The 22,811-nt window shown below is 41.5% G+C and overlaps 1 protein-coding gene across 9 annotated transcripts in view; it reads right to left on the minus strand.

Annotated features, from left to right (window-relative positions):
• The window catches only part of MAP7D3 (MAP7 domain containing 3), a 32,574-nt gene continuing 9,763 nt past the window's right edge, over window positions 1-22,811 (minus strand). Inside the window, exons 5-19 of one of the 9 annotated variants that reach the window (XM_030305285.1) lie at window positions 21,951-22,065; window positions 21,331-21,435; window positions 17,981-18,073; window positions 16,596-16,721; window positions 13,176-13,804; window positions 12,244-12,371; window positions 11,767-11,972; window positions 9,930-10,056; window positions 8,372-8,504; window positions 7,056-7,160; window positions 6,007-6,060; window positions 4,680-4,782; window positions 3,403-3,601; window positions 2,460-2,505; window positions 1-1,414 (exon numbers count right to left, since the gene is read on the minus strand). In XM_030305285.1, coding sequence (XP_030161145.1) covers window positions 1,265-1,414; window positions 2,460-2,505; window positions 3,403-3,601; window positions 4,680-4,782; window positions 6,007-6,060; window positions 7,056-7,160; window positions 8,372-8,504; window positions 9,930-10,056; window positions 11,767-11,972; window positions 12,244-12,371; window positions 13,176-13,804; window positions 16,596-16,721; window positions 17,981-18,073; window positions 21,331-21,435; window positions 21,951-22,065 — 2,319 coding nt within the window. In that variant the 3' untranslated portion in view covers window positions 1-1,264. Of the gene's footprint in view, window positions 1,415-1,990; window positions 2,506-3,402; window positions 3,602-4,679; window positions 4,783-6,006; window positions 6,061-7,055; window positions 7,161-8,371; window positions 8,505-9,929; window positions 10,057-11,766; window positions 11,973-12,243; window positions 12,372-13,175; window positions 13,805-16,595; window positions 16,722-17,980; window positions 18,074-21,330; window positions 21,436-21,950; window positions 22,066-22,811 lie in introns of those variants that run through there. The other 8 variants (XM_030305283.1, XM_032592096.1, XM_030305287.1 and 5 more) reach the window with 8 other exon arrangements.

The following is a 22,811-nucleotide window of genomic DNA, read 5'->3' on the forward strand; positions in this document are numbered from 1 at the left end:
TTGTTTTATTTGCAAAGTTTATTTCACAGAGCACACATATGAACAGAAGAATAACGGAGTGTTCCAACATGTGACATTTGTGCAGAAAAATACCAGAAACTCATTTGTTAGGATGATTGTCTCTGCCTTCTTCATGAAAGAGCTAGTGTATAAAAATAGTTTTCAAATCTAAGGCACCAGGCTCTATCTGTAACACTGGTACAGTACACTGAATGGCAAAGAACTAAGGAATCGGAAAGAATAATTCTTTCCTTTAACTAATCCAAGACCGGTGGCTAGAAAGGAACATGGGCCTGCTTGAAACTTTGTGATTCACTACAAAACTCATCAGCAGTAGGACAACTATTGTGCATTCAAGTTTTAGTTGCTGGTTTAAGCAGAATTTGATGGATTTCAGGAAGCTATCCCAGTGTGCGTCTGTGCGCACACGCATGCAAACGTGTGTGCAAATGTGTACGTGTGTGTGTGCGCACGCGCATGCGCGCCTATCTATCACGGCGACCAAAGAAAGAATGGCCCTGCTCTTGTACTCACTTGCAGCCGGTGGTTAGAGAAGGCCGAGCAAGTCCGGCTCCACGTGCCAAGGCTGAGCGCAGACCGAAGGCAGGACTGGAGAGCACGAGGAGAAAAAGATGGCGCGCCAAAATCCACTGGGGGGATGACACGTGCCCCACCACACAACAGCCACATAGTGCTGCAGGCACAATAAAAACAGTGCACGTTTTTGGAAATAAACCCCCCTGTGCACTTCAAAAGGTAAGACTGATGATAAGCACAAAAGGTGCTAAACTGTCCCAAGACGACACTTTCTAGGACCCCTGGCATTTGGGAGTGCCGGGGCCTGTGCGCTCCGGTGATGGCAGAGCTAAAAACATACATAACGGTAACATGGAACTTATAACTATATTTTGCAACCTCCCGTTCATTATAAACAATCTAGCAAAGCTCTTGTGAGCAATCCTGAGTTCCTCGTACCCCCCATCAAGTCGTCTATGAGATCAAATGTCAGCTTTGAATTGTTAAAGTAATGTAACTGTTAAACAGAATAAGCATTATTTTAAGAGAGAAAATTACTCCTTGGTTTAGAAACTCAAGAGTTACCACTTGATAAAAAGGCACCCTTGGTGTATACACTCACACATACCGGCTGGAAAACAAGAACAAGACAGCGGAGGTTTCTACAGACAAACAAAAACAGGTCTTTACTCAAAACCCTTGCTGTGGGCAAGAATCAAGGTGGTATGCGCATCTTTTGAGACACGTGTTAAGGTGACTGATGTTTTTCTCCTTCTTGGATAGTCATTTTCTTGGCCAGGTTCAAGTCAGAGGCAGAGAAATGTGGGGAGATGGGCCTAGCAATTGAAATCCAGAGCGGAGGATGAATCTTCCTCTGGGCTGCACGAGGTTTACATGTCTGACCAGAGGGAAAAAGAAAAGAAAGATTACTAGAGAAGATGCTGGTTGCACAGCCACTGGGCCTCAGCCTCCCTTCGGGGTGGGCCCCGGGACCCTTGGCAACCCCCTCCCCAATCCAAGTTGCTGACACACTGGTGCCCTTGTACTAAATACTCCCCATGACTCCAACTCCCAAATAGGCCCAAGCTGCGTCTCAATTTCAAAGACAGCTTCTTGAGGAAAGAAAAGCAAAGGCCTTTTGGTTTTGGAAATTCAGGGTGAGAGAGAGACTAATTCCAAAGGCCTCACTAACCTCTGCCCTAAATGGTTACCTGTATGCTGTAAAGCAGCTTGTGGACTGGGGGCTGAAAAGAACCTATTTTATATGTCTGATAGGAAATTCGGGGCATAAAAACTAAAATCAAGTTATCTACCCTCTCAAAACCAACGTTTTAAGTTTTTAAGTGTATTTATTTATTTTGAGAGAGAGAAAAAGTGCAAGTGGGGTAGGGACAGAGAGAAAGAGAGTGGGAGAGAGGATCCCAAGCAGGCTCTACACTATCAGTGCAGAACCTGACACGGGGCTCGAACCCACAAACCGTGAGATCATGACCTAAGCCGAAGTCCGATGCTTAACCGACTGAGGCACCCAGGCGCCCCATCTCTCAAAACCAACTTAATGGAAGCTCTTTGAGATCAACCTAGTGTTTGGATCCACCACGGTCTCCCGTCTCACCTCTGAAGTTACAAGGTGCCAAGAAAGCCCTGGAAAAGCCAAAGCAGGAGGGTTCACGGCCAACTGCCTTTCAAACAGTGTGAAGACAGGATGAGGCCTTACCCAATAGAGGAGGTACACATTTGTTTTTCTCATCATCTAAAGGCATCTGGGGACTTTGATGGAATGTGATGGAACCTTTCAGGTGGTATTTTCGGCTATCAGGAGGGATACTGGACATGAGTGACTCTGCCTCATCTCTGATGTCAACAATCTTGTCACAGATCCACTCCTGTGCCTCTGGATGTACACTTTTGTTAGGTCCCACGGTGTTGCTGGTTTCACTTGCCTTTCTGGTTTTTGTTGCTCGGCTGCTCATTCTTTTGCTGGACGGTCTGGAAAGAGAGGTTTGGGTTAGAATCCTGACTGTCCCAGAACCAAGGCTGTGTCCTGAAAGCAGCTTTATCCTTTAATTAACTTCTAAGAAATGCCTTGGAAGTAACTTAACCTTCAGAATCCTAGAATAGGAAGGCTGGAAGGGACCCTGGAAATCACAGACCACACCGGTTTCCAAATTGTGTCCTGCAAAGTCCTAGGGTTCAGCAAACACTAAGCAGGGCTAAGAGCAGCTGCGGGTGCAGGGATGCAGAAGCCCCATCCCTACTTCACTCTGACCTGAGACACAACCATGCAGTGCAGTGAGGACGAACGTGGCTCTCCTAGCTCCAGCGCTCATGCTGGCCCGACACTGCGCCTCTCAGCCCATCGTGTTCCCACGGGCCCTGAAGGTTCAGTGTCTCTTTAGGGAATCCCCAGGGAGCCTTCCCTTCCAAGAATCTGTTCCCACTCTTCCAACCAAACTTCTGACCCTCAGTTTCCCCATATGTAAAATGACATCAATACTGAACTCAGAGTCACAATGAGAATTAAAATAAGCAGCAAAAGATGCCTGGTATGCAGCAGTCACTCAGTGCCCCCCCTTCCCTGATTTTATGAGAAAATGCTAACCAGTGTGCACAAAAGCACAGCTTAGAGTCAGATGTATCTAGTTTGCATGTGGGCTCTGCCCTTTAACGGTGGGATGTTGGGCAACTAAGACCTGTAATCTCTCCGTGCCTCAGTTTCCTCGTCTGTAAAAGTGAAGATGATAACCCCTGCCTAGCAAGGCTGCTGTGGGGATTACTTTGTTTCTGGAAGTGCTTGACACCGTGCTTGGTACAAACTAAGACCTCAGTCACTAATCTCACGTAGGACTCCCACCGAGTGTATTCTGATAGGCTCACTGGACTCACCTGGTACCCTTCGCCTGAGTCAAAGGGTTTTTCGCACTTTTTTGTCTGAAGGTTTTCATGTCGCCATTAAAAAATGTTTTTGTCTCTCTATGGACTTGGCCAGAAGTGGCGTCTAAAAACACCAGCTTGGGAGTGTTCTTCTTCATGTTTTTAAAATGTGTTTTGAATTTTGTGGATGAATCCATGCCATTTATAAAGGCTTGGAAAAAGAAAGGAAGAAGATTAAAACTGGAGTTTCAACAATGCAGACAACAAGAGGCAAAGGCCATGATCCTGCCGGGCCGGAGTACGGCCGGCCACATAAAGGCAGGAGGAAGAGCCATGCAGCAGTATTCTGGGGCGTAAGCCGCCACCCGGCACACAGGCCCACTCTGGCCTCAAACCACAAAGGGGCCACCTCTAAGGAACTTGCCCTCTTTCCTCTGCCGGGCAAGACAGGCCAGAGGGCAGAGGGCAGCAGGCAGCATGCTTCTTACCCCTCCTCCTGACTGCCCACCTCGCCAACCCCGCCTGTTCTTTTAGTCTTGATGCCAGGGCTCCCTCTACCTTCAGCTTTCCTCAGCGCCCTGAGCTGACCCTACACCTGGCCCTGCTCCTACTGCTCACCGTATTCGGGCTGGCCAGCTTGTGGCAGGGTCACCGTCTGCTCCTACGTCTATCTCCCCACAGGCTCCCCTGGGGCCGCACCTCCTCCTGTCTGTATCCCTGGTACCCAGAACGCCTGACTTGCGTGTTCATATCCACTTGTGGGGTAAAACGTGGACAACAGTGTTCTCTCAAGTTCCTAGTACTGCTGCCATAAAGTGGTTCCTACTCAGAAGGGAATCTGCCATACATTTCAGAGAACACTCAGATCACGACAGGAATCCTATTTTTCTCAGTGAGGTGGAAAGTGGCATTCCACCTGTCATCAGTCATGGATGCCATGTGAGGCCCTGAGCTGTGACATGCTCGTAACCCTCACATTCAGTTACGAGCTACCACCTACACTGTAATGGCACAACCTGCAAAACAAGAACAGTCGCTGCTGTAGCAGCCTTTATTGAGAGTTTCCTACGTGTCAGGTGCTCTTAGCACTACATGGATTATCCCATTGCAGTCTCGTGCTACGCTAGGAAGAGAACATTCACTTCCCCTTTTTCAGGTAGGAAGACTGAGTACAGAGAGGTTCAGTAAGTTGCCCAAAGCCACACAGCTCAGAAGCAGAGGAGCCCCTGGATGAACCCAGGCAGTTAACTCTTAAATGGTGACGAACAGAACTCAAAAGGCAAGCAAACCTGATGGATGTAGGTCATCGAAGGAGTCATCGTCGCTTTCTGACTCGTCCTCATCATCTGCTTCGTCCTCCTCATATGTGTTGTCACCGAATGTTTCTGCAGCCTACGATGAGAAAAAAAGTCATGGTTACATCTAATCTTCGATTATCCTGACTTGGTTATTTCCAAGAAAACAGATTTCATGCCGGACTGCTGCCTAATTTTAATTAAGAGATAAAAAATCTAAACTCTTTGGCCCCAAAGAGTGGCCCTAGTTGTGGCCCTAGTTGTGTCTTTCAGTTAGGGAAAGACACTCAAGAGTGGGAGCCAAGGAACAATGCTTTGGGCTGGCATGTGGCCTCTCTGTGTGCTCCGAGCCCTAACTAAGCCAAGGAAGGGACGATTGATAAATAGCTAAAAAAAGTTCTTGGCTGCTGCTTGAGCCAGTGGGCTAAATGATCTTTCAGATGGTGACTCCCTGCACTTTCCAGAAATGACATTTCTATTCTGAATTTTCAGGATATGGATGACCATGCTGGGGAACTGTAAACAACCAAAATATCAATCTTGTTGCACAAAGGGTAAAGGGCACAGACTCTGGAGGAAAGGGGTCTTAGATGCATCAAAAGACAGGATGCTGGGGTATAGAGATAGACCCCCAAAAAGCATACCATAAATGAAAAAAATTACCATAAATGAAAAAAAAACCCACTGAATCTGAGCTCACTAAAATGAACTTCTGTTCAGCAAGAGGCATTCTGAGAGTACGAGGCGAACTACAGCAATACCTACACATTGACAGGGCTCATAACTCGAGCAGGTAAAAACTCCTACACATCAGTAAGAAAGAGGCCAGCCGCCAAACAGAAACATGGGCAAGGGACTTGATAAGGCGCTTCATCAAAGCAGATCTTCAAATGGCCAAAAAGCAGATGAAAAGGCACTCGACTCCATTAATCATCAAAAAATATTAACAGATTCAATAGTGTGCAAATTAAGAACTTCTATCCAATAGAAGACAGCATTAAGACACGCCACAAATAAACTGGGAGAAGATATATGCAGTCCATATAAGCAAGAAAGTAGTGGCATCCACATTTTAAGAACTACAAGTGAGAAAAAGACAAATCAACCCAAAAGTTTTGGGCAGAGACCTGAATAAGCATCTCACACAAGAAAAAACATGACAGCTAAAGATAGGAGAACATGCTCAACCTCTTTAATATTTAATCAGAGACATGCGAGTGTGATACTTTAATTACCACCAGACTGGCAAGAATGAAAAAGTCGGCAAGAAGGTGAAGCAACAGGAATTCTTAGGCACCGCTGGCAGGAACGCATAGACTACCTGTGAGGTATTTGAATATGTCTTTCTTGTCCGCTTCATAATTTCCTCAATTCTCTAAAGGAAAATAAAAATTCAAACACGAAAACAGATTAAAAACAAAACAGTGGTCCTGAAGAAGTTGATTACTTCTGTTTCCCATAAGTGGACAGTGTCAGTTGACTGCTCCCAAGCCACAGACTTAGCAGACAAGAGACCCTACGGCGGCCACCAGAATCCTTCCAATCCCAGTTTCAGTCGGTCCAGAAAATGTCTTGAGTGGGTACTAGGTATCCTAACACACAGATCCAATGACTTCTCCCTCCGAAGTTCATAGACTTAGACACCCATTACTTAAACTAAGCATGTATTGCTGCAAACCAGTGAGGACTTTTTAATGTACTTTAGTCTGAATAGACCACGAGTGAAGCAGATGTTAATGAAAAGACTGCACCCCACTGATGCGACACTATCAGAACTTTCTTGCTGGAAAGAGCGCACACCCAGGAGGGAAATTTCTCCCTGGTGCACACTTCCTTCCCTGAAGGTGAGGAGAACTGTAGCTCTCTGGCCTCCTCAGGGCGACCTCCATCTCTCAACAGAGGCCTTGCAGCCTGGGCCGGGGCCTTCTCTGCTCCCAGACGAGCCAATTAAGTTGCACAAAGGGAGGCCCTACCTTACAAACAGCCTGTGTGTTGGCCTTTCAGAGAAGCCTGCACCCTTCTGTTTCCTTTGCTCAAGCTGCTGCAATTTCCAGCCTAGTTTAGAAGACACTAACTTCCATCAACCCCTCCCAATGACTGGAGTGATTCTATTCAAACGAACTCCGTTTCCAGAGGTCAGTGAATATGGAGGTGTCACTGTAATGGTCACCAGTGGTCCATGATGGAGAGGTATGGTAAGAGAAGACCATTCTATGCAGGAAGGGTGAGATCCTTGGATTAGAGAGTTCTAGTGGGAAAACCACCAGAGGCTAGCGTACCACTTATTTGTGATTTTTGAAGAACACGTTTTGATATCATGTGCCCAACATTTTTCCAAAAAGAACCAAACTCCCAAAACAGAAAGAGTACCTTTTTTCTTTCTAATCTCTCCTGCAAATTCTGTAACATAATTCTCTCGTGCTCCTTCTTGCGTTTGTCAGCTTCCTCATCAGCTTTTATTTTGGTGTCCCCCTTCTAGAAAATTTGTATAAAAATACCATTTTGATCTCAATATATGAGTGATAACCAAGAACATCAGTTGAAAAAGTTAAATAGTAAAATGTTATCTGGCATAAAAGAATGTAACCTTTTGACTGACAGTACCTATATGCACAACATTCATGAATTACCAATTTTCAAAGCATTAGCTAAAATGCACAAAACTAGGCTATTATCTTGAGGATTTAGAAGCCATGTCAGTCCCCTCCAGGACCCAGGGTTATCATTAGTGGTTACCAGGCCGCTATAGTTTGAAAGTATGTGATTATGTAGCTATCCATGAACACAGCAACAGGAGCTGAAAAGTCTTACACCTTTCAAAAGCACCGAAAGGATCCTTAAAGATAGTTCTAGAGGAATGCGAACGCACACAATCATTTATGTAACATATACCTGATTTTACTAAGGGATAGGCTAAAAATGGAATATAAAGTGGACTATGTTAATAATTCAAACTGAGTACAGTCTGAGCTCAGTTTGTGGATTTATTTACCTAGTGATTTGAATTTGCATGGGTGAGACATTATTGGAAAATTGGAGGACTTTATTCTTTTCTAAATTTTGTTAAAGTTTATTTTGAGAGAGAGCATGCACTTGAGTGGGGGAGGGGCAGAGAGCCAGGGAGTGAGAAAATCCCAAGCAGGCTCCTCACTGTCAGTGTAGAGACCGACACGAGGCTCAATCCCATGAACCGTGAGATCAGGACCTGAGCTGAAATCAAGAGTTGGACATTTAACCCACTGGGCCACACAGGCGCCCCATGGAGGGCTTTGAACTTTTAGGGGTATTCGTACTTTTTATCATCTGTGCTGGAAGTGTGTCTGGAGTGCGGCTGTGAGTGTTGCCACAGAATGCAGGGTCAGAAAAACTCACTTAGGACATTTAATCTGTGAGCAATTTGATTTTCTGAAGCCAAGCTGCAATGTTGTTTATGTAGACAAAATAAAACACTACTAATCTATAATTTGCTGCTTTCTGCTTCAGTTGCACTTGGAGAATCTTCTAGGATTGTGCCAAGGGTGGCTGAGAATGACCTGCAGCAGCACCAAGCAATGGCTAGACTGTGCTGGAAAAATGCAGCCAGAGAAGCCTGCATCTGGTCCTCCCTTTTCTTGGACAAAGGCTGCCTCGGGCTTCCACTGAATTTTAGAACCTGGTCACCCGCCGATAGAGTGGATACAGCAAACCTGTAGCAGCACTTTCTGGTCTTCCGGATCTGTACATCCTTTCTTCATTTCATCGCGTCTTTGTCCATCTTCGAGTTTTGAGAACTCTTCTCCTTGGGTGTCAACTCCTTTCTCTGCCATTTCCTTCACCTTCCTAATGACACAATATTTAAACAATTCTTAGTATTTGTCTCGGTCTCTACCACACAGAGGTTGCAGGAGTACATGCTTTTCAGTCACCTCTGTACCCAACGCGGGGCTTGAAATGACCCTGAAATTAAGAGTCACATGCTCCACCGAGTCAGCCAGGTGACCCTGGACGTGCACTTTTATAGTGGAACTGCTTGTGTATAGGAACACAACTTACATTTTCTGTGTTGTTACTGTACAAAATTTGCCCAATTTCACCCTTTTTAAATGTGGGAAACCAGCTCTTGGGAGTAGAAAGATTTCTATCAAATAATGGGCCACTCTGCATTCTAAAATGAGAAAAAGAAAAACATTCCTTAACTATTTTAGACACATGGGACCCTCCAAAAGGCCTTATTTACACATATGTAATTTAAAGGAGGGTCTGGTGGTGCCCAGGGGAAAGCCCCATCCACAATGACGGGTACGCAGGGGTTTTAAAACGTTAAATTAGCTGTTTACATGAAGTGATGAATGATGGCCTTCCAGTTAACGGTTTTTGCTATTCACAACATCCCCTTCTCCTTTCTTCCAAACTCATTTAAAGTACACTGAAAGCATGTGACTGCATTTCAAATACTTACCACTTAAAAAACAACTCAGGACTGTAGTTATTCTTCGCAGGCAGTAGGTAGGTTTATATCCCAGAGCCCTAAATCAAGTGAGCTTCAAGAGTGAGGGTTGGGGTGCCTGGGTGGCTCAGTTGGTTGAGCATCTGACTCTTGCTTTTGGCTCAGGTCATGATCCCAGGGTCACAGGATCGAGCCCCACATCAGGCTCCACGCTGAGTATGGAGCCTGCCTAAGATTCTCTCCCTCTCTCCCTCTCTCCCTCTCTCTCTCCCTCCCTCCCTCTGCCCTTCCCCCTCTTGCGCTCTAAGACTGAGGGTAAAGAAACCTTGAGATGGAATCAGAATGAACACAACTGTACATGAGGTTTGCTGCTCACAGGAAAGCCTTCCAGCAATGACTGAGGAGATTCAGGCGTCACAAAGGTCACTGGAAAGCACCTCTAGCAAAACATGAGGAAGTATACTTTCCAGGCTTACAAATTCTAAAGTTACAAAAGAGTTTTGAAACAAAGGGGTGGACTCCAATGAATGCCAACCGAAACAGTCTGGCACGATCACCCAGATGTTCCTGCCGAGATATGGGACCCCGACACAAGTTCTGGTCTCAAGCATCTTTACAGTACAACTTAATGACACATGATGCACAGATACTAAGGAGAACTATACCATTTACCTACACACCAGCATCCTCTCTGCTAGACAGGCTTCCCACATTTGTTCTGAAGGCAAGGAGTCACTTCTGATTCACAGTAAAGAAAAAGTCAGTTACTCGTTGATTTTTCATATTATTTATAATACATTCAACCTGAGGGTACCTACCTTTCCTCTGTTTCCTTTTGTAGTCTTTCTTTTTCTCTTTGTTCACGAGCAAGGCGCCGTTTCTCTGCCAAAATTTTTGTTGCCTCCTCAGCATTCATAGTCCCTGGTGTGCTTTTACTACTAGGCTCTAGTTGAAATCAACACAACATGCAAAACAGTTAGCTTAGGGAACTTCATACCTCTAAGCCCAATAAAGAGGTGCGAGACAACCAACAATATTAAAAACTCAATATATACATGGTCCAGATTTTATCAATAACATGCAATCTATAAGTAAGTGATCAAAAGAACAGATTTTGTTCAAAACCTCAATCCCGTTCCCAATAACAGAAGTAGCAGTCTGTTTCTTTTTAACATCCCCTTGCTCCAAAATAATGTACTCCCACTTTGGTTTAGCTGTTTTGAGAGTGACCTAAAATGACCCTATGGGAAAAAAGATTAAGACGCACTGAACACAGAGGAAGACAAACTTATGCCCAGTCTATATGAAGTATACAAATACTTGACTAGACAAGAACATACCCAGCATACATTTTGAAATTTGTGCATAATTTTCACTAAATAACTACTGTTTAAATGAATGTTGGTAATAGTGAGTTATTATATTTGATTGGTCATAAAGTGGCTAACTACATAACCAAAGAAACCAAGACTATCAGTAAAATAAGGTGACCACATGGGGGCATGCTGTAATGTTTCAGTCCATGTGATGACTATTTTTTTTAATTTCTTTTAATGTTTTTATTTATTTTTGAAGGAGAGAGAGAGAGACAGAGCATGAGCGGGGGAGGAGCAGAGAGAGGGGGAGACACAGAATCAGAAGCAGGCTCCGAGCTGTCAGCACAGAGCCCGACGCGGGGCTCGAACCCACAAACTGTGAGATCATGACCTGAGCCGAAGCTGGACACTCAACCAACTGAGCCACCCAGGTGCCCCATGTGATGACTATTTTAAATAAATCACATATTGGGGTGTGCCTGGATGGATCAGTCAGTTAAGCATCTGACTCTTGATTTCAGCTCAGGTCAAGATCTCGTGGTTCATGAGTTCAAGCCCCACATCGGGGCTTCTCTCGAATCCCCACATTGGGATTCTCTCTCTCTCCTTCTCTTTCTGCCCCTCCCAAGCGCTCTCACTCTCTCAAAATAAATCACTTTAAAAATAAATAAGTAAATAACATATGAAAATGAGGATCTTAAGACATCAGGAATGAATAATTTGCAATAAAATTATTATTCCTGTCATAAAGAAATCACTGTGGAATTCCTTCAAAAAACAAAATTTACTAGTGTACTTAAAATTAAATAATGGCAAAAAAACAAAGTAAAATAAAATAAAATAAAGTAATGTCTATGGACATTAAGAACATGTCACAGGCAAAATGCCAATATGGGACTTTTAGGAACCCACATACTGCTCAGACACGTTATGGTGTATGTGTGGAAACGGACCTTCAGCTCCTGATGGAAATCCACTCAGCCACATATGGCCAGATGTGCTCTCCCCAAAGATGGACAATACCTTAGGGCCATTCACAGAACCATCCACTATCAAAGCTGGAAGGGACCCCTAGGGATCACCTACAGCAATGCACTCATCTAATCAGTACTTTTAACATTAGTTCCAAAAATGGATTTTCCGCAACAAGGGGGTGGGGGGAAGAAGCTCTGGCAAGGAAAAGTAAGCAGTGTGCCAATGACTGGCTAAATTCTCTTCATCAAAAGAAAGCTTACACCCTAAAGTTCTCAGAATTGGGGAATAAAACAAAGGTGACCATTTCTAACTACCTTAAGACTTCCCGTGTTGCCAAAATAAACTTCTCAGTGAAGGAACTTACCTTCACAGACCGTCTGCTTTTGGCTCACAGCTTCAGAGCTGCTAGTGGTTTTAGGAACTGCTTCTCTTTTCTTTCCAAGAGTACCTAACACATTTTGCGCAAGTAGGTTACGCTGAACAGGAATTACTTTGTAACAAAGGGAAGGTTGTGACTGTTTTGACCTGACAGGTGATGGGGACGGGGGGCGATTCTTCTGCATTTGCCTGCTGAGAAAAAGTAACCATTAGTGGGGGAAGTTGGATACGGTTTTGTAGTAGATATGTGTACAAATAAAGTAAACACATTAGTTTATAATGTGCCATTTCATAAAATATAATGTCTTGGTACTAGGAGATATTTTCTAACAGAAGTCAGTCCATTTTTGAAGATTTTTTCCTATTTACAATGCATACTACCATTATTTCCTTTATGAAACACTGATGTGACATTTATCCTGGTAAAACACCTATCAGGAACAGTTGCAATTAAGCTACTTACTTAACACTGATGGGAGAGGGTGGGCGCCACCCACTTGCAGGAGAAGATGGCCATTTATAACATGGTATGTGTGACGATGGGCGCTTCTTTGTACCAGGGTTGGAGGGCTGTTTGTCCATTTCTGGTTTCTGAACAGAGCCAATACAGTCAGATTAAGAGATCAGCATTTACCTTTCTGCAGCTGGCTTGCCTTTTTAAGACCAACATACCCTGAACATATAATACAATTTTAGCTCCTTAAAAGGAGCTTTTCAAGCATGAGAATTAGACACAGATATGTTCTTCTAGACTAACAATTCAGATTATGAATTTCAAGAAGTTCACAGAAATAATTAAAAACAAATCTTTCCCTTCAAAACCTGATTCTATTTCTAAATCCTAATTAAAGGTTTGTAATATTTCTTTTTGAACTTTTCTTCAGTTTAGAAATAGTTCCTGTAGGGGCGCCTGGGTGGCTCAGTGGGTTAAGCGGCCGACTTCAGCTCAGGTCATGAGCTCGCAGTCAGTGAGTTCGAGCCCCGCGTCGGGCTCTGTGCTGACAGCTCAGAGCCTGGAGCCTGTTTCAGATTCTGTGTCTCCCTCTCTCTGACCCTCCCCCATTCATGCTCTGTCTCTCTCTGTCTCAAAAATGAATAAACGTTAAAAAAAAAAAAAAAAAAGAAATAGTTCCTGTAACAGTTATACTTCCTCCTTTCTACTAAAAACTAATATTCCAGCTTTGAGGGGAAACTGGTACAATGAGTATCATCCTTTTAAATCATTAAAGTGGCTTATCCTATATAACTGATTTTATTGCAGAATACTATCTAAGAACTTGCTTGTGTTGTGAAACTTGACCTATCATGACCTACACAACTAAATACACAGATTTTAACAGAAAATTGGGCAATAAAAGGCACTTAATAAACCTGTGGAAAATCTCTCACTTTCACCTTGGAAGATGTTTCCACGCTCACCTCCAGGAAGGCCTCGGGGGATGCTTCCACACTCTCTTCGGGGAGCGTTTCCACACTAGCCTTGGGGGACGCTGCCATACCAGCCTTGGTAGATGCCTCCACGCTTGCTTCAGATGACACTTGCATGCTCCCATCAGGGGACGCATCCGTGCTCATCTCAAGAGACGAGTCCATGCTCACCTCGGGGGATGGGTCCACGCTCACCTCGAGGGACATGTCCACGCTCACTTCCGGGGATGTTTCCACGCTATCAGGGAGTGCTTCCGCACCTGCTTGAACTGATGCTTCCACACTCCCTTCAGGGGACCCTTCCATGCTTGCCTGGGGGGTTGCTTCATTCACCTCGGGGGCCGCCTCCATGTTCGCCTCGGGGTCCACTTCCACACTCACCTTGGGGATCGCTCCCACATTCACATTGGAGGCCACTTCCATACTCGTGCTCGCCTTGGGGGGCGCTTCCACCTTCGCCTTGGGGAGTGCTCCCACTTTGTCCTGGGGAGGCACAGCCATTGCTGACTTGCGAAGCACTATGGTATTCTTCAATTCATCACTGCTATGGCCACGCAGGGGCGTGGCCACATACTGTAGTACAGGATAGCGGTTGCCTGTGGGTGAATGAGGACAGAATGAAATTCTCTACACTTAGCAACCTGACGACAAGGCAGAAACACACCTTGTTAACAGTAGAAGAACAGGAAGAGAGAAAAGAGACCGTGTTTATTAGGAAACTGCAGGGATTACACCCAACACAGAAGCATTTAGTGAAATGGATCGCAGACACAGGACAAAAGTATCACAAAGTTGGTACTTCAGAAGTGCCACCATCAAGAGGCGTCGTGAAAGCAACAGTCTACTATAGATGAAGAGGACGCGTCTCCCAAGTTGATGTTTGCAATAAGCTATTTATCTTTTTTTTTTTAAGTTTGAGAGCGAAAGCAAGAGTGAGAGCATGAGCGTGAGCAAGGGAGGGCCAGAGAGAGAGAAACCCAAGCAGGCTCCATGCTGTTAGCGTGGAGTCAGACACGATGCTGGAACCCACGAACCGTGAGATCACGACCTGAACCGAAATCAAGAGTAGGATGCTTAACTGACTGAGCCACCCAGGCTCCCTGCCATTTCTCATTTAATCATACTACGGTTGAGTGATTTTCATAAAACATTACAAGATGTTCAACACTTTTTAAAAGTAATCTAAAACAACTTAACCAGGGCCAGGGATCTTACGATTACAAGTGATTATGCAAGAAATTCTATATATATGTCTATTTTGGAATATAATATAAAAAGAGCACTTTCTCACCCATAATAAAAACTATAATAACACATTAATCAGAACGGGCTGGATTTTCAAGGTCTCTTCCAGATTTCACAATCTAAATATTTTCTGCCTAATAAATGGATAAAAATGGTAATACTCGGTACCAGCAAAGAAGGTGGAAAGTGGTAATAGCAACGTTGGGAAAGAGGCAGCCCCACACTACTGGTGAGGTCGTGGATTTGCACATGTTCCTGGTAGGGGGGATTGGGGCAATAATGTATCAAAAGCCATTACAAAGTTCATAGTCTTTGTTGCCACAATTTCACTTCTAGGTCTATCCTTAAGAAAAAAAATCAGATATGAAAATGTATGCAATAGGGTTACTTATTATAGCATTATTGATAATATTGAAACAATGAGAACTATAATCCGAATATTCAACAGGAAATTTAGATAATACTGACAGTCATTCAGAGTATTAATATACAATTTCTGGACACAGAAAAGGATATATATCCAGATTAAACAAAAGCAGATTATAACCCTATCTTGTGAAGAAAATATATAAACAAATATTCAGTCATGAGTGGGCTATTGGGATAATAGTAAATTATATTTAAAATTTTCTCTACACTAAATACGCATTGCTTGTATAATAAAGTAAGTATTGTTTTTAAATTTTTTAGTTTTATTTATTTATTTTGAGAGAGAGAGAGAGAGAGAGCATGAGCAGGGAAGGGGCAGAGAGAGGGAAAGAGAGAGAATCCCAAGCGGGGCTCAAAATTACAAACCGTGAGATGATGACCTGAGCTGAAATCAAGAGTCAGATGCTTCAACCAACTGAGCTGCCCAGGCGCCCGCACCCCGAAAAGTAACTGTTTTTTAAAAAGTATTTGGTGATAGCTTTCTTAAGACTTGGTAAATCTGTCACTTCCTCTGTAAACTTTTACACGATCTCATCAAATAACCAAAATAGAACAAATTACCAAAGACTGACGACTCATGAATAAAAAATGTGACTAAGTTAAATGTTTTTAGGCCCTCATTTTGGTGGAAAAAGTATTATATTTACATATTGTATGTACCTAAACAGTCACATGATTTAACATTGACAGTTTGCACTAAGAAAATATATTAAATGTAATAACTAGATTTCTATTAGCTATAGAAATTTAAGATAAGATACTGCATTTTCAATGGAAGTAAAATATTAAAACCAAAATAAAAGCAATAAAAGAAATATCTTACAGTAGATTGGAGGGAGAGTGGCAGAAAATAATCTGACATCCTATAATGAGGCATAAACAAATTCAGAAATTGGAACCAAAAGAACTAAAGCTGCACTACCAGAAAGTCTGTGACAGCATTCTGATTTATTTTACTAATCATACGAATAACAAAGAAGAAAAAAACAAAGGTGCTGGGGTAAATTCTGGGGAAAAAAAGTGGAGGAAAAAAGAAAGAAAAGAATGATGGGAACAGTGCATTTTACCCTCCACAGGCATGTCTGACACTTTATGTGACCTGCAAGTGAGAAAATCCACCTAAGCCTGAAGACTGTTCTTACTTTACTAACAATCTTTATGTCCTTAATTAAAAGCTAAAGAGCAGATCAGTGTTACTCTTCCATATTTTAGGAAAAAAAGTTGGGTGAGGTAGAAAACTTTCTCCCTCTATATTGTAAGTTTCCAGATACTTTTAACATCCAGTACTTCTTACAGTGCTGTGACACATTTAAGCACAGGTTGAAAAACCCATAGAGCTTTTAAAAACTTAGGGGTGCCTGGCTGGCTCAGTTGGAAGAGCATGCCACCGTCGACCTTGGGGTTCTAAGTTCGAGCCCCCTATGTTGGGTGTAAAGATTACTTTAAAAATTCTTTTAAAAAATCATGTAAAAGTGTAACAACCACCATAATTACCTATCTCATCCTATAAATTACCCATTACCCAGATAACTAATCTACCAGGCTAGAAGGCATAAAATAAACATGCAATATAAAACTGTTGGGTAAAATCAGTCATTTGGAAACCACTGATTCAAATTATGTTTATGCCTTACTGCAACCAATTAAATGATACAACCTGCTTTTTAAGTGCAAATACTAACACTTTCAGGCTTTCTGCCCTATGCCTATTACCTGGGGTTTCTTTTCCAGGGACCAACAATGAAGCAGCACTTTTGCTCCTGGCTATTGAAGCTTTTGTTGGGACCAGCAGGCGGCTGATTAAATTATTCTCCCGAAGACTGGTATGCTGGTGACGAGCTGAATGAGGAGAACAGACATAGTTGAGGTCTCACAAATAAATGCAAAGCAACAAAGAGCAATGTGAACTGCTGCAAATGAGAACTTGCCCAGCCTGGAAGTAGAGGCAACGAGAGCAACACATCCAGAACGGGAATGAACACTGCCACCAGAGACTGCCTTGCTGGGGAAGAGAGCACTGAGTAAGGAACCAAAGGCCCCCAGGATACATAATAACCCCAGTGAAGAAATCTAGGTAGCATACTTAACAGAGTCCTAGCCAACATATGGAGTCTCTGCAGAGGAGCTCGCATATGTCTATCACGCAAAACGCCTTTGACATGGATTCCTACACATATCTGCCACTGACAATCCTACTCTGGTCAGATTCATTGCCAAAAGCTCCAAGGGACTGACTGAATTCTTCTGTTAAAAGTGCATCTCTAAATATCTTGCTCCAATAAATTTTTATGTTCATAAATATCCCTGTGACAATGGCATTTGTTATAACGGGATTTGACCCTAATCAACAAACTGGAGAGCATTCTGTAAGTGAATGGTTTGGTAGAAACAAAAAGCAACAATTGTGTTTGACAGAGAAAAGGAGAGGAAAGGTATTAGAAAGAAACTTTAAATAAAGAAGTACTTCAGTAATAAGTATGAATTTTTTTGTATAATAATCAGCAGGTCAAACATGTACAAAGGTTAGATGTGAGTAATGCCATGAAGCAACAGAACAAAGCTTTTAAGTTCAAATTATGGCCAATACTTAGAACTTCTAAACGCAAACTCATGAAGTATTTGAAGAGCATCAAGTCCTCCGACACAAATCTATACCTACACCAACACTCTGCGATCTAGTCTCTCAGCTTCATTACAGACCTCCTGCTCAAATGATGGCAGAATTACATATTTCATTTAAAGACAGACTCTTGGCTTCAGCCAAATGTTAAGGGATATTTTGGCTTCCAGTTTTAGGAACAACTTCTCAAGCAACGAAATGTTGACATAAACAGATCTCTTTTAAGCCACTATTTAAGACTGGTACTTGGGAGCACCTGGGTGGCTCAGTCGGTTAAGTGTCTGACTTCCGCTCAGGTCATGATCTCGTGGTTGGTGAGTTCAAGCCTCACGTCGGGGCTCTGTGCTGACAGCTCAGAGTCTGGAGCCTGCTTCGAATTCTGTCTCTCTGTCTCTGCCCCTTCCCTCCTCGTGCTCTGTCTCTCTCTCTCTCTCTCAGAAATAAATATTAAAAAAAAATTAAAAACAAAATAACTAACCACCTGGTTTTTCTTCTACTTTTTCTGTTTCCATAGGTGACTGCAGTTTGTTAGATCTTCTATTCAAAGACGAACTTCTCTTTTCTGTTGTTTCTGGAGATCAAGGGCAAAGGAAAATTATTTTTTATAAATTATTTAACTGTGTTATTTTAGGAGTCAACTCCTCTTTTCAAACATTTTTTATCTTCTTTACTCTTGCTTATAAGAATTTATTTAAATTTCAAATCTTATGTAGAGATTCTACATCCCCAACCTTAAAACTAATTTAAGTTATCTGAAATAAAAGTATTTAGAAAAAAAAAACAGTAAAAATTAAGAGGAAAATGTCTAATACTACCTGACAAGATCAATATTCCCAAATTAGAAACATTCATTTTAAATTTTAGACACAATCCATGACATCTGTTACTAAAGTAATGTATACTGTAGTTATAATGATTATGGCTTTAAACTTTTTAAAAATGATCGTTAACATTTGGCATAGATGTCGCGATTTTAGCAACCTAATGAAAAACATGCTTTGTGTAGACACACTTTTCCATTTCACTTGAAATGTTCTGGCTCAGAATACTGAGGAATGTCTGTTTAAAGAATAACTTCTTGGGTTTCCTGGGTGGCTCAGTCAGTTAACCATCTGACTCTTGGTTTTGGCTCAGGTCATGATCTCACGGTTTGTGGGTTCAAGCCCCACATGGGGCTCTGTGCTGACAGCTCAGAGCCTGGAGCCTGCTTCGGATTCTGGGTCTCCCTCTCTCTCTGCCCCTCCCCTGTTGGTGCTCTGTCTCTCTCTCAGAAATAAACATTTAAAAAATTTTAAGAATAACTTCTCTTTTGGGAACCTGTAAACTAAATCGGGGACCTGTACATATTGACAACGTAGCATCATTTGAAAATCCGTGAACTGATAATGTAACTGAACAGCACGATCCAGAGGTATAATCGATTCAATCGTGTGATTAAATCACATATCCTTTACCATCATATCGCAAGAAATGACAAGATAGTGTGAACAGTTACTGAGTCAGCAAGTGGCAGAAGAAAAACAGACAATTTGAGTCAGCCAAGCTTTAAAACAGGGCTATTTAAAACATTACAGGTTATTACAGTATGAACTTAATTTGAGTTTGAAATGTTCATCTCTCTGGATCAAACAGATTTCATTCCAATCTGAAGAGATTTTTACAAAGGTAAGCCACCGCCAATACTGGGTTTATTTTCCCTGGCATCATTAATCACAATGTTCATCATCTCAGAGTGTGCAATATACTGTACCTTTAAGTAAGTTATTTCACAAAAGTATCTTCTACACACACCTTCTTGTATTAAAAACTAGTAAAGAAATCATCTAAAAAGTTACTTGGAATTGCTCCTTCAGTGTGATTTAACTAATTATTACCTTGAAAGTCATCACCTGTTCCTCCTCATTACAAGTTTCACTGATACATCAAGTAAACCTATTAATGAAAGCATACTAGTGTTTGCACATATTAAAAATGGCATATACGTGGGGCGCCTGGGTGGCTCAGTCGGTTGAGCATCCGACTTCGGCTCAGGTCATGATCTCATGGTCCGTGAGTTCGAGCCCCGTGTCGGGCTCTGTGCTGACTGCTCAGAGCCTGGAGCCTGTTTCAGATTCTGTGTCTCCCTCTCTCTCTGACCCTCCCCCGTTCATGCTCTGTCTCTGTCTCAAAAATAATTAAATGTTAAAAAAAAATTTTTTTTAAAATGGCATACGTGCCTGTGGAAGAAATATTTGCTAACTCCTCAGAGCAATTAGATAGTAAAACAGAGTCAATGCTTGTGAAACAATTAAGATATATTAAAATGAAAGTATATGACACTGCAATGATTGAACTAAGGAATAATAAATTTAGTATATGACGAGGAAGGTACTAGAGAAAACCTTCCCACGTTAATCTACGAATGAACCCAGGCTACACACAAGTGCTCTGGGAAAGCCTATCAAGAGTTAGGGTGTTAAGTGGATCAACTTTTGTTAGACCATTATGAGAGAAAATATGATAACCACAGACTGACAAACAACAAAAGACGTCTCAAGCTCATGGTTAGAAATTAGGAGTCCTAAAAGTATAAATAACATAATGTAAGTATGAACAAAACAAAAATCCTTTTCAACATTTTAAAACTGTAATATCTGGATAAAAATGGAAATCTTTTCCACTAGGTTAACTACTGCTACAATTAATTATACTTTAATGAGATCCAGAATCTTTTTGCTGTACTGGAATTTTATAGCATTGCTCAAAAATAGGTCAAGGTATCTAATAAAACAAAAGAAAGATTTTTGAATTCAGACCATAATTATGCATTTTTTAAATTCATAAGGCACAAAAGTGGGAAGATGTAATATGTTTGCCATGGTTTTTTCCTGCCAAAGTCACTTCTGTTTCTGTCACTGGAAAGGATTTTTTTTTGATTGATGGGTATGGCTGCCTAATCCATTTCAATTATCAGTGAGGAGCACCATGTGCAACAAGCCAGAAATGGTCACTGACACACACTCAGGTAAGATTTTTTTAAAAGAAAAACACGAGAAGCAAAAGCTATTTGAAGTAGTCATACTAGATAACTTTGTTTTCATTTAAAGAACACCACCTTAGCACTGCGAAGAGTTGTAAAGTGGAGCTTAGCAATGCTTCTCCCCTTAAACATGGGTATCACTTTATTTGCTTTGGAGGAAAACATGAGCTTATTATTGAAATGTACAATTTCAACATCATGATCCATCTATCAAAAGACCAAAATATAAACCATAAACAAGCATGATAGAGTGAAAAGCACTGAATTTCCTGGGGTATTAATTATAAAACCAGGAAGGTAATTATACTTGCCTGTCAAGTTTACAAGGTTGTCATGCATAACAAATATATGTGAAGCAGATCAACCTGTCTGTTGGAGTATATATGCTAACATTGTCCTTACACGAGGTGATATTCATGAAACTTAATGGAAAATGAATAACTAGTTTAGCTACTCTCTAGGAAAAACAATTTCATTTACTGGTTTAGCAGAATATGAATTACTTTTATAACAAATTATTGTGCCACTTACCGGCAATGTCTTTTAGTCAAAATATGTTGTAGTTTGGGCTACCTGAGACCAACAAAGCCGTCTGACAATTCATATGTAAATCATGAAATAAGGATTAATACTGATGAAAATCCAAAACTGTAATGACCATCGATATCTACTGTAAAACAAGGTGGTGCTCTTCTGAAATAAATTTAAATGTTCTACAGTCTAAAGGATAAGTAGTACTGTAAAAAAATACATAAAGAATTGATTTCATTGGTTTAAAATTCTGTGGAACACGTGAAATAACTACTTACTCTTGGCAACAGAATTCTGAACACCTGCAGATGACATAGGCATTTGTTTGTGTAAACCGGAAATCTCTTGTTCAAGTTTTTCAGTAGATACAGAACGTTTATTAGCTGAGAAAAGATATAATATTTACTGTACTCAGATTTAAAAGAAGCATCATTAGCTGAAACAAAGTGAGTTCATGATGTAGTTCTATCGAGTATAGACGTGCATTAATTAGGTGCACAATATTCATGGTCATTCCTTATACATGATAGAGATTTAAGTTTTATGAAACTAAAATTATGCCCATTTTTAGGAAAATGTACAGTACCCTCAATAGTAAATGGGGCAATTTACTTTTAAAATATGCATTGGATAAAGTTGTATAAAGCTTTATTATTAATCATTTTTCCAGAGATAACAAATTTAAGTGGTAAGATTTTAGATATAATGGATAAAACGATAATGAAATTTCTTTTGCAATCTTACAATATAAATTTATTGTGCACACCAAAGAGTACATGGCAGTATTTTCATTTGGGATACAAAGTTCAAAATCTTGTTGTAAAGCCACCTTGTAGCAATAGCCAATATCCAAATATGAACCTGAATGAACTTCAAGTTTAACAGCTGTATTAATTACCATTTTTAGTCTCAGGGTTCACGGTTGTAGAGCCTTCCCACGACCATCTTTTTTGACGATGATCAACACGGTTGCTCCGTTCCAGTGTACGGTAGACAACGGCTTTGAATCTCTCCTATTTAAAATAAACACCAACAATTTTTTATGTATTATAAAACCATCCCATCACCAAATTTTTGTATCAAGCAAAATTTTAGGGGACATCAGGTAAAAGTTAAAAATATTGGGAGGGGCACCTAGGTGGCTTAGTCGGTTAAGCGTCCAACTCTTGATGTGGGCTCAGGTCATGATCTCACAGTCCCTGGGACTGAGCCCCACGTTGGCTTCTGTGCTGGCAAACCAGAGCCTGGTTAGGATTCTCTCCCCCCACCGGCCCCCTGCCCCGACTCGTGCATACACACACACTCTCTCAAAATAAATAAACTTAATTTAAAATATATATATAACCTTAAATTCTTTGTAGAATGAGGCAGAAAAAAAAAATCAACTAATATACATATAAGTGAAATCTATGCCAGAGTCATCTATAATACCCACATTTCTAAGATCTTCAGTTCTAGTGTTAATCGATAGTTTTTTTTTAAGTGTATTTATTTTGAGAGAGAGAGCAAGGGAGAGGCAGAGAGAGAGGGAGAGGATCCCAAGCAGGCTCCGCACTGTCAGCACGGAGCCTGACGTGGTGCTTGAACTCACGAACCTTGAGATCATGACCTGAGCTAAAATCAAGAGTCGGATGCTTAACTGACTGAGCCACCCAGGCATCCCTCAATAAAGTTAAAAAAAGATAATCAAGGCGTTCGTCTGGACCTCAATTTTATTTTTCTTTATTTGAGTAATCTCTACACCCAATGTGGAGCTCAT

This window comes from Lynx canadensis, chromosome X, assembly GCF_007474595.2.
Source record: "Lynx canadensis isolate LIC74 chromosome X, mLynCan4.pri.v2, whole genome shotgun sequence".
Classification (NCBI taxonomy): domain Eukaryota; kingdom Metazoa; phylum Chordata; class Mammalia; order Carnivora; family Felidae; genus Lynx; species Lynx canadensis.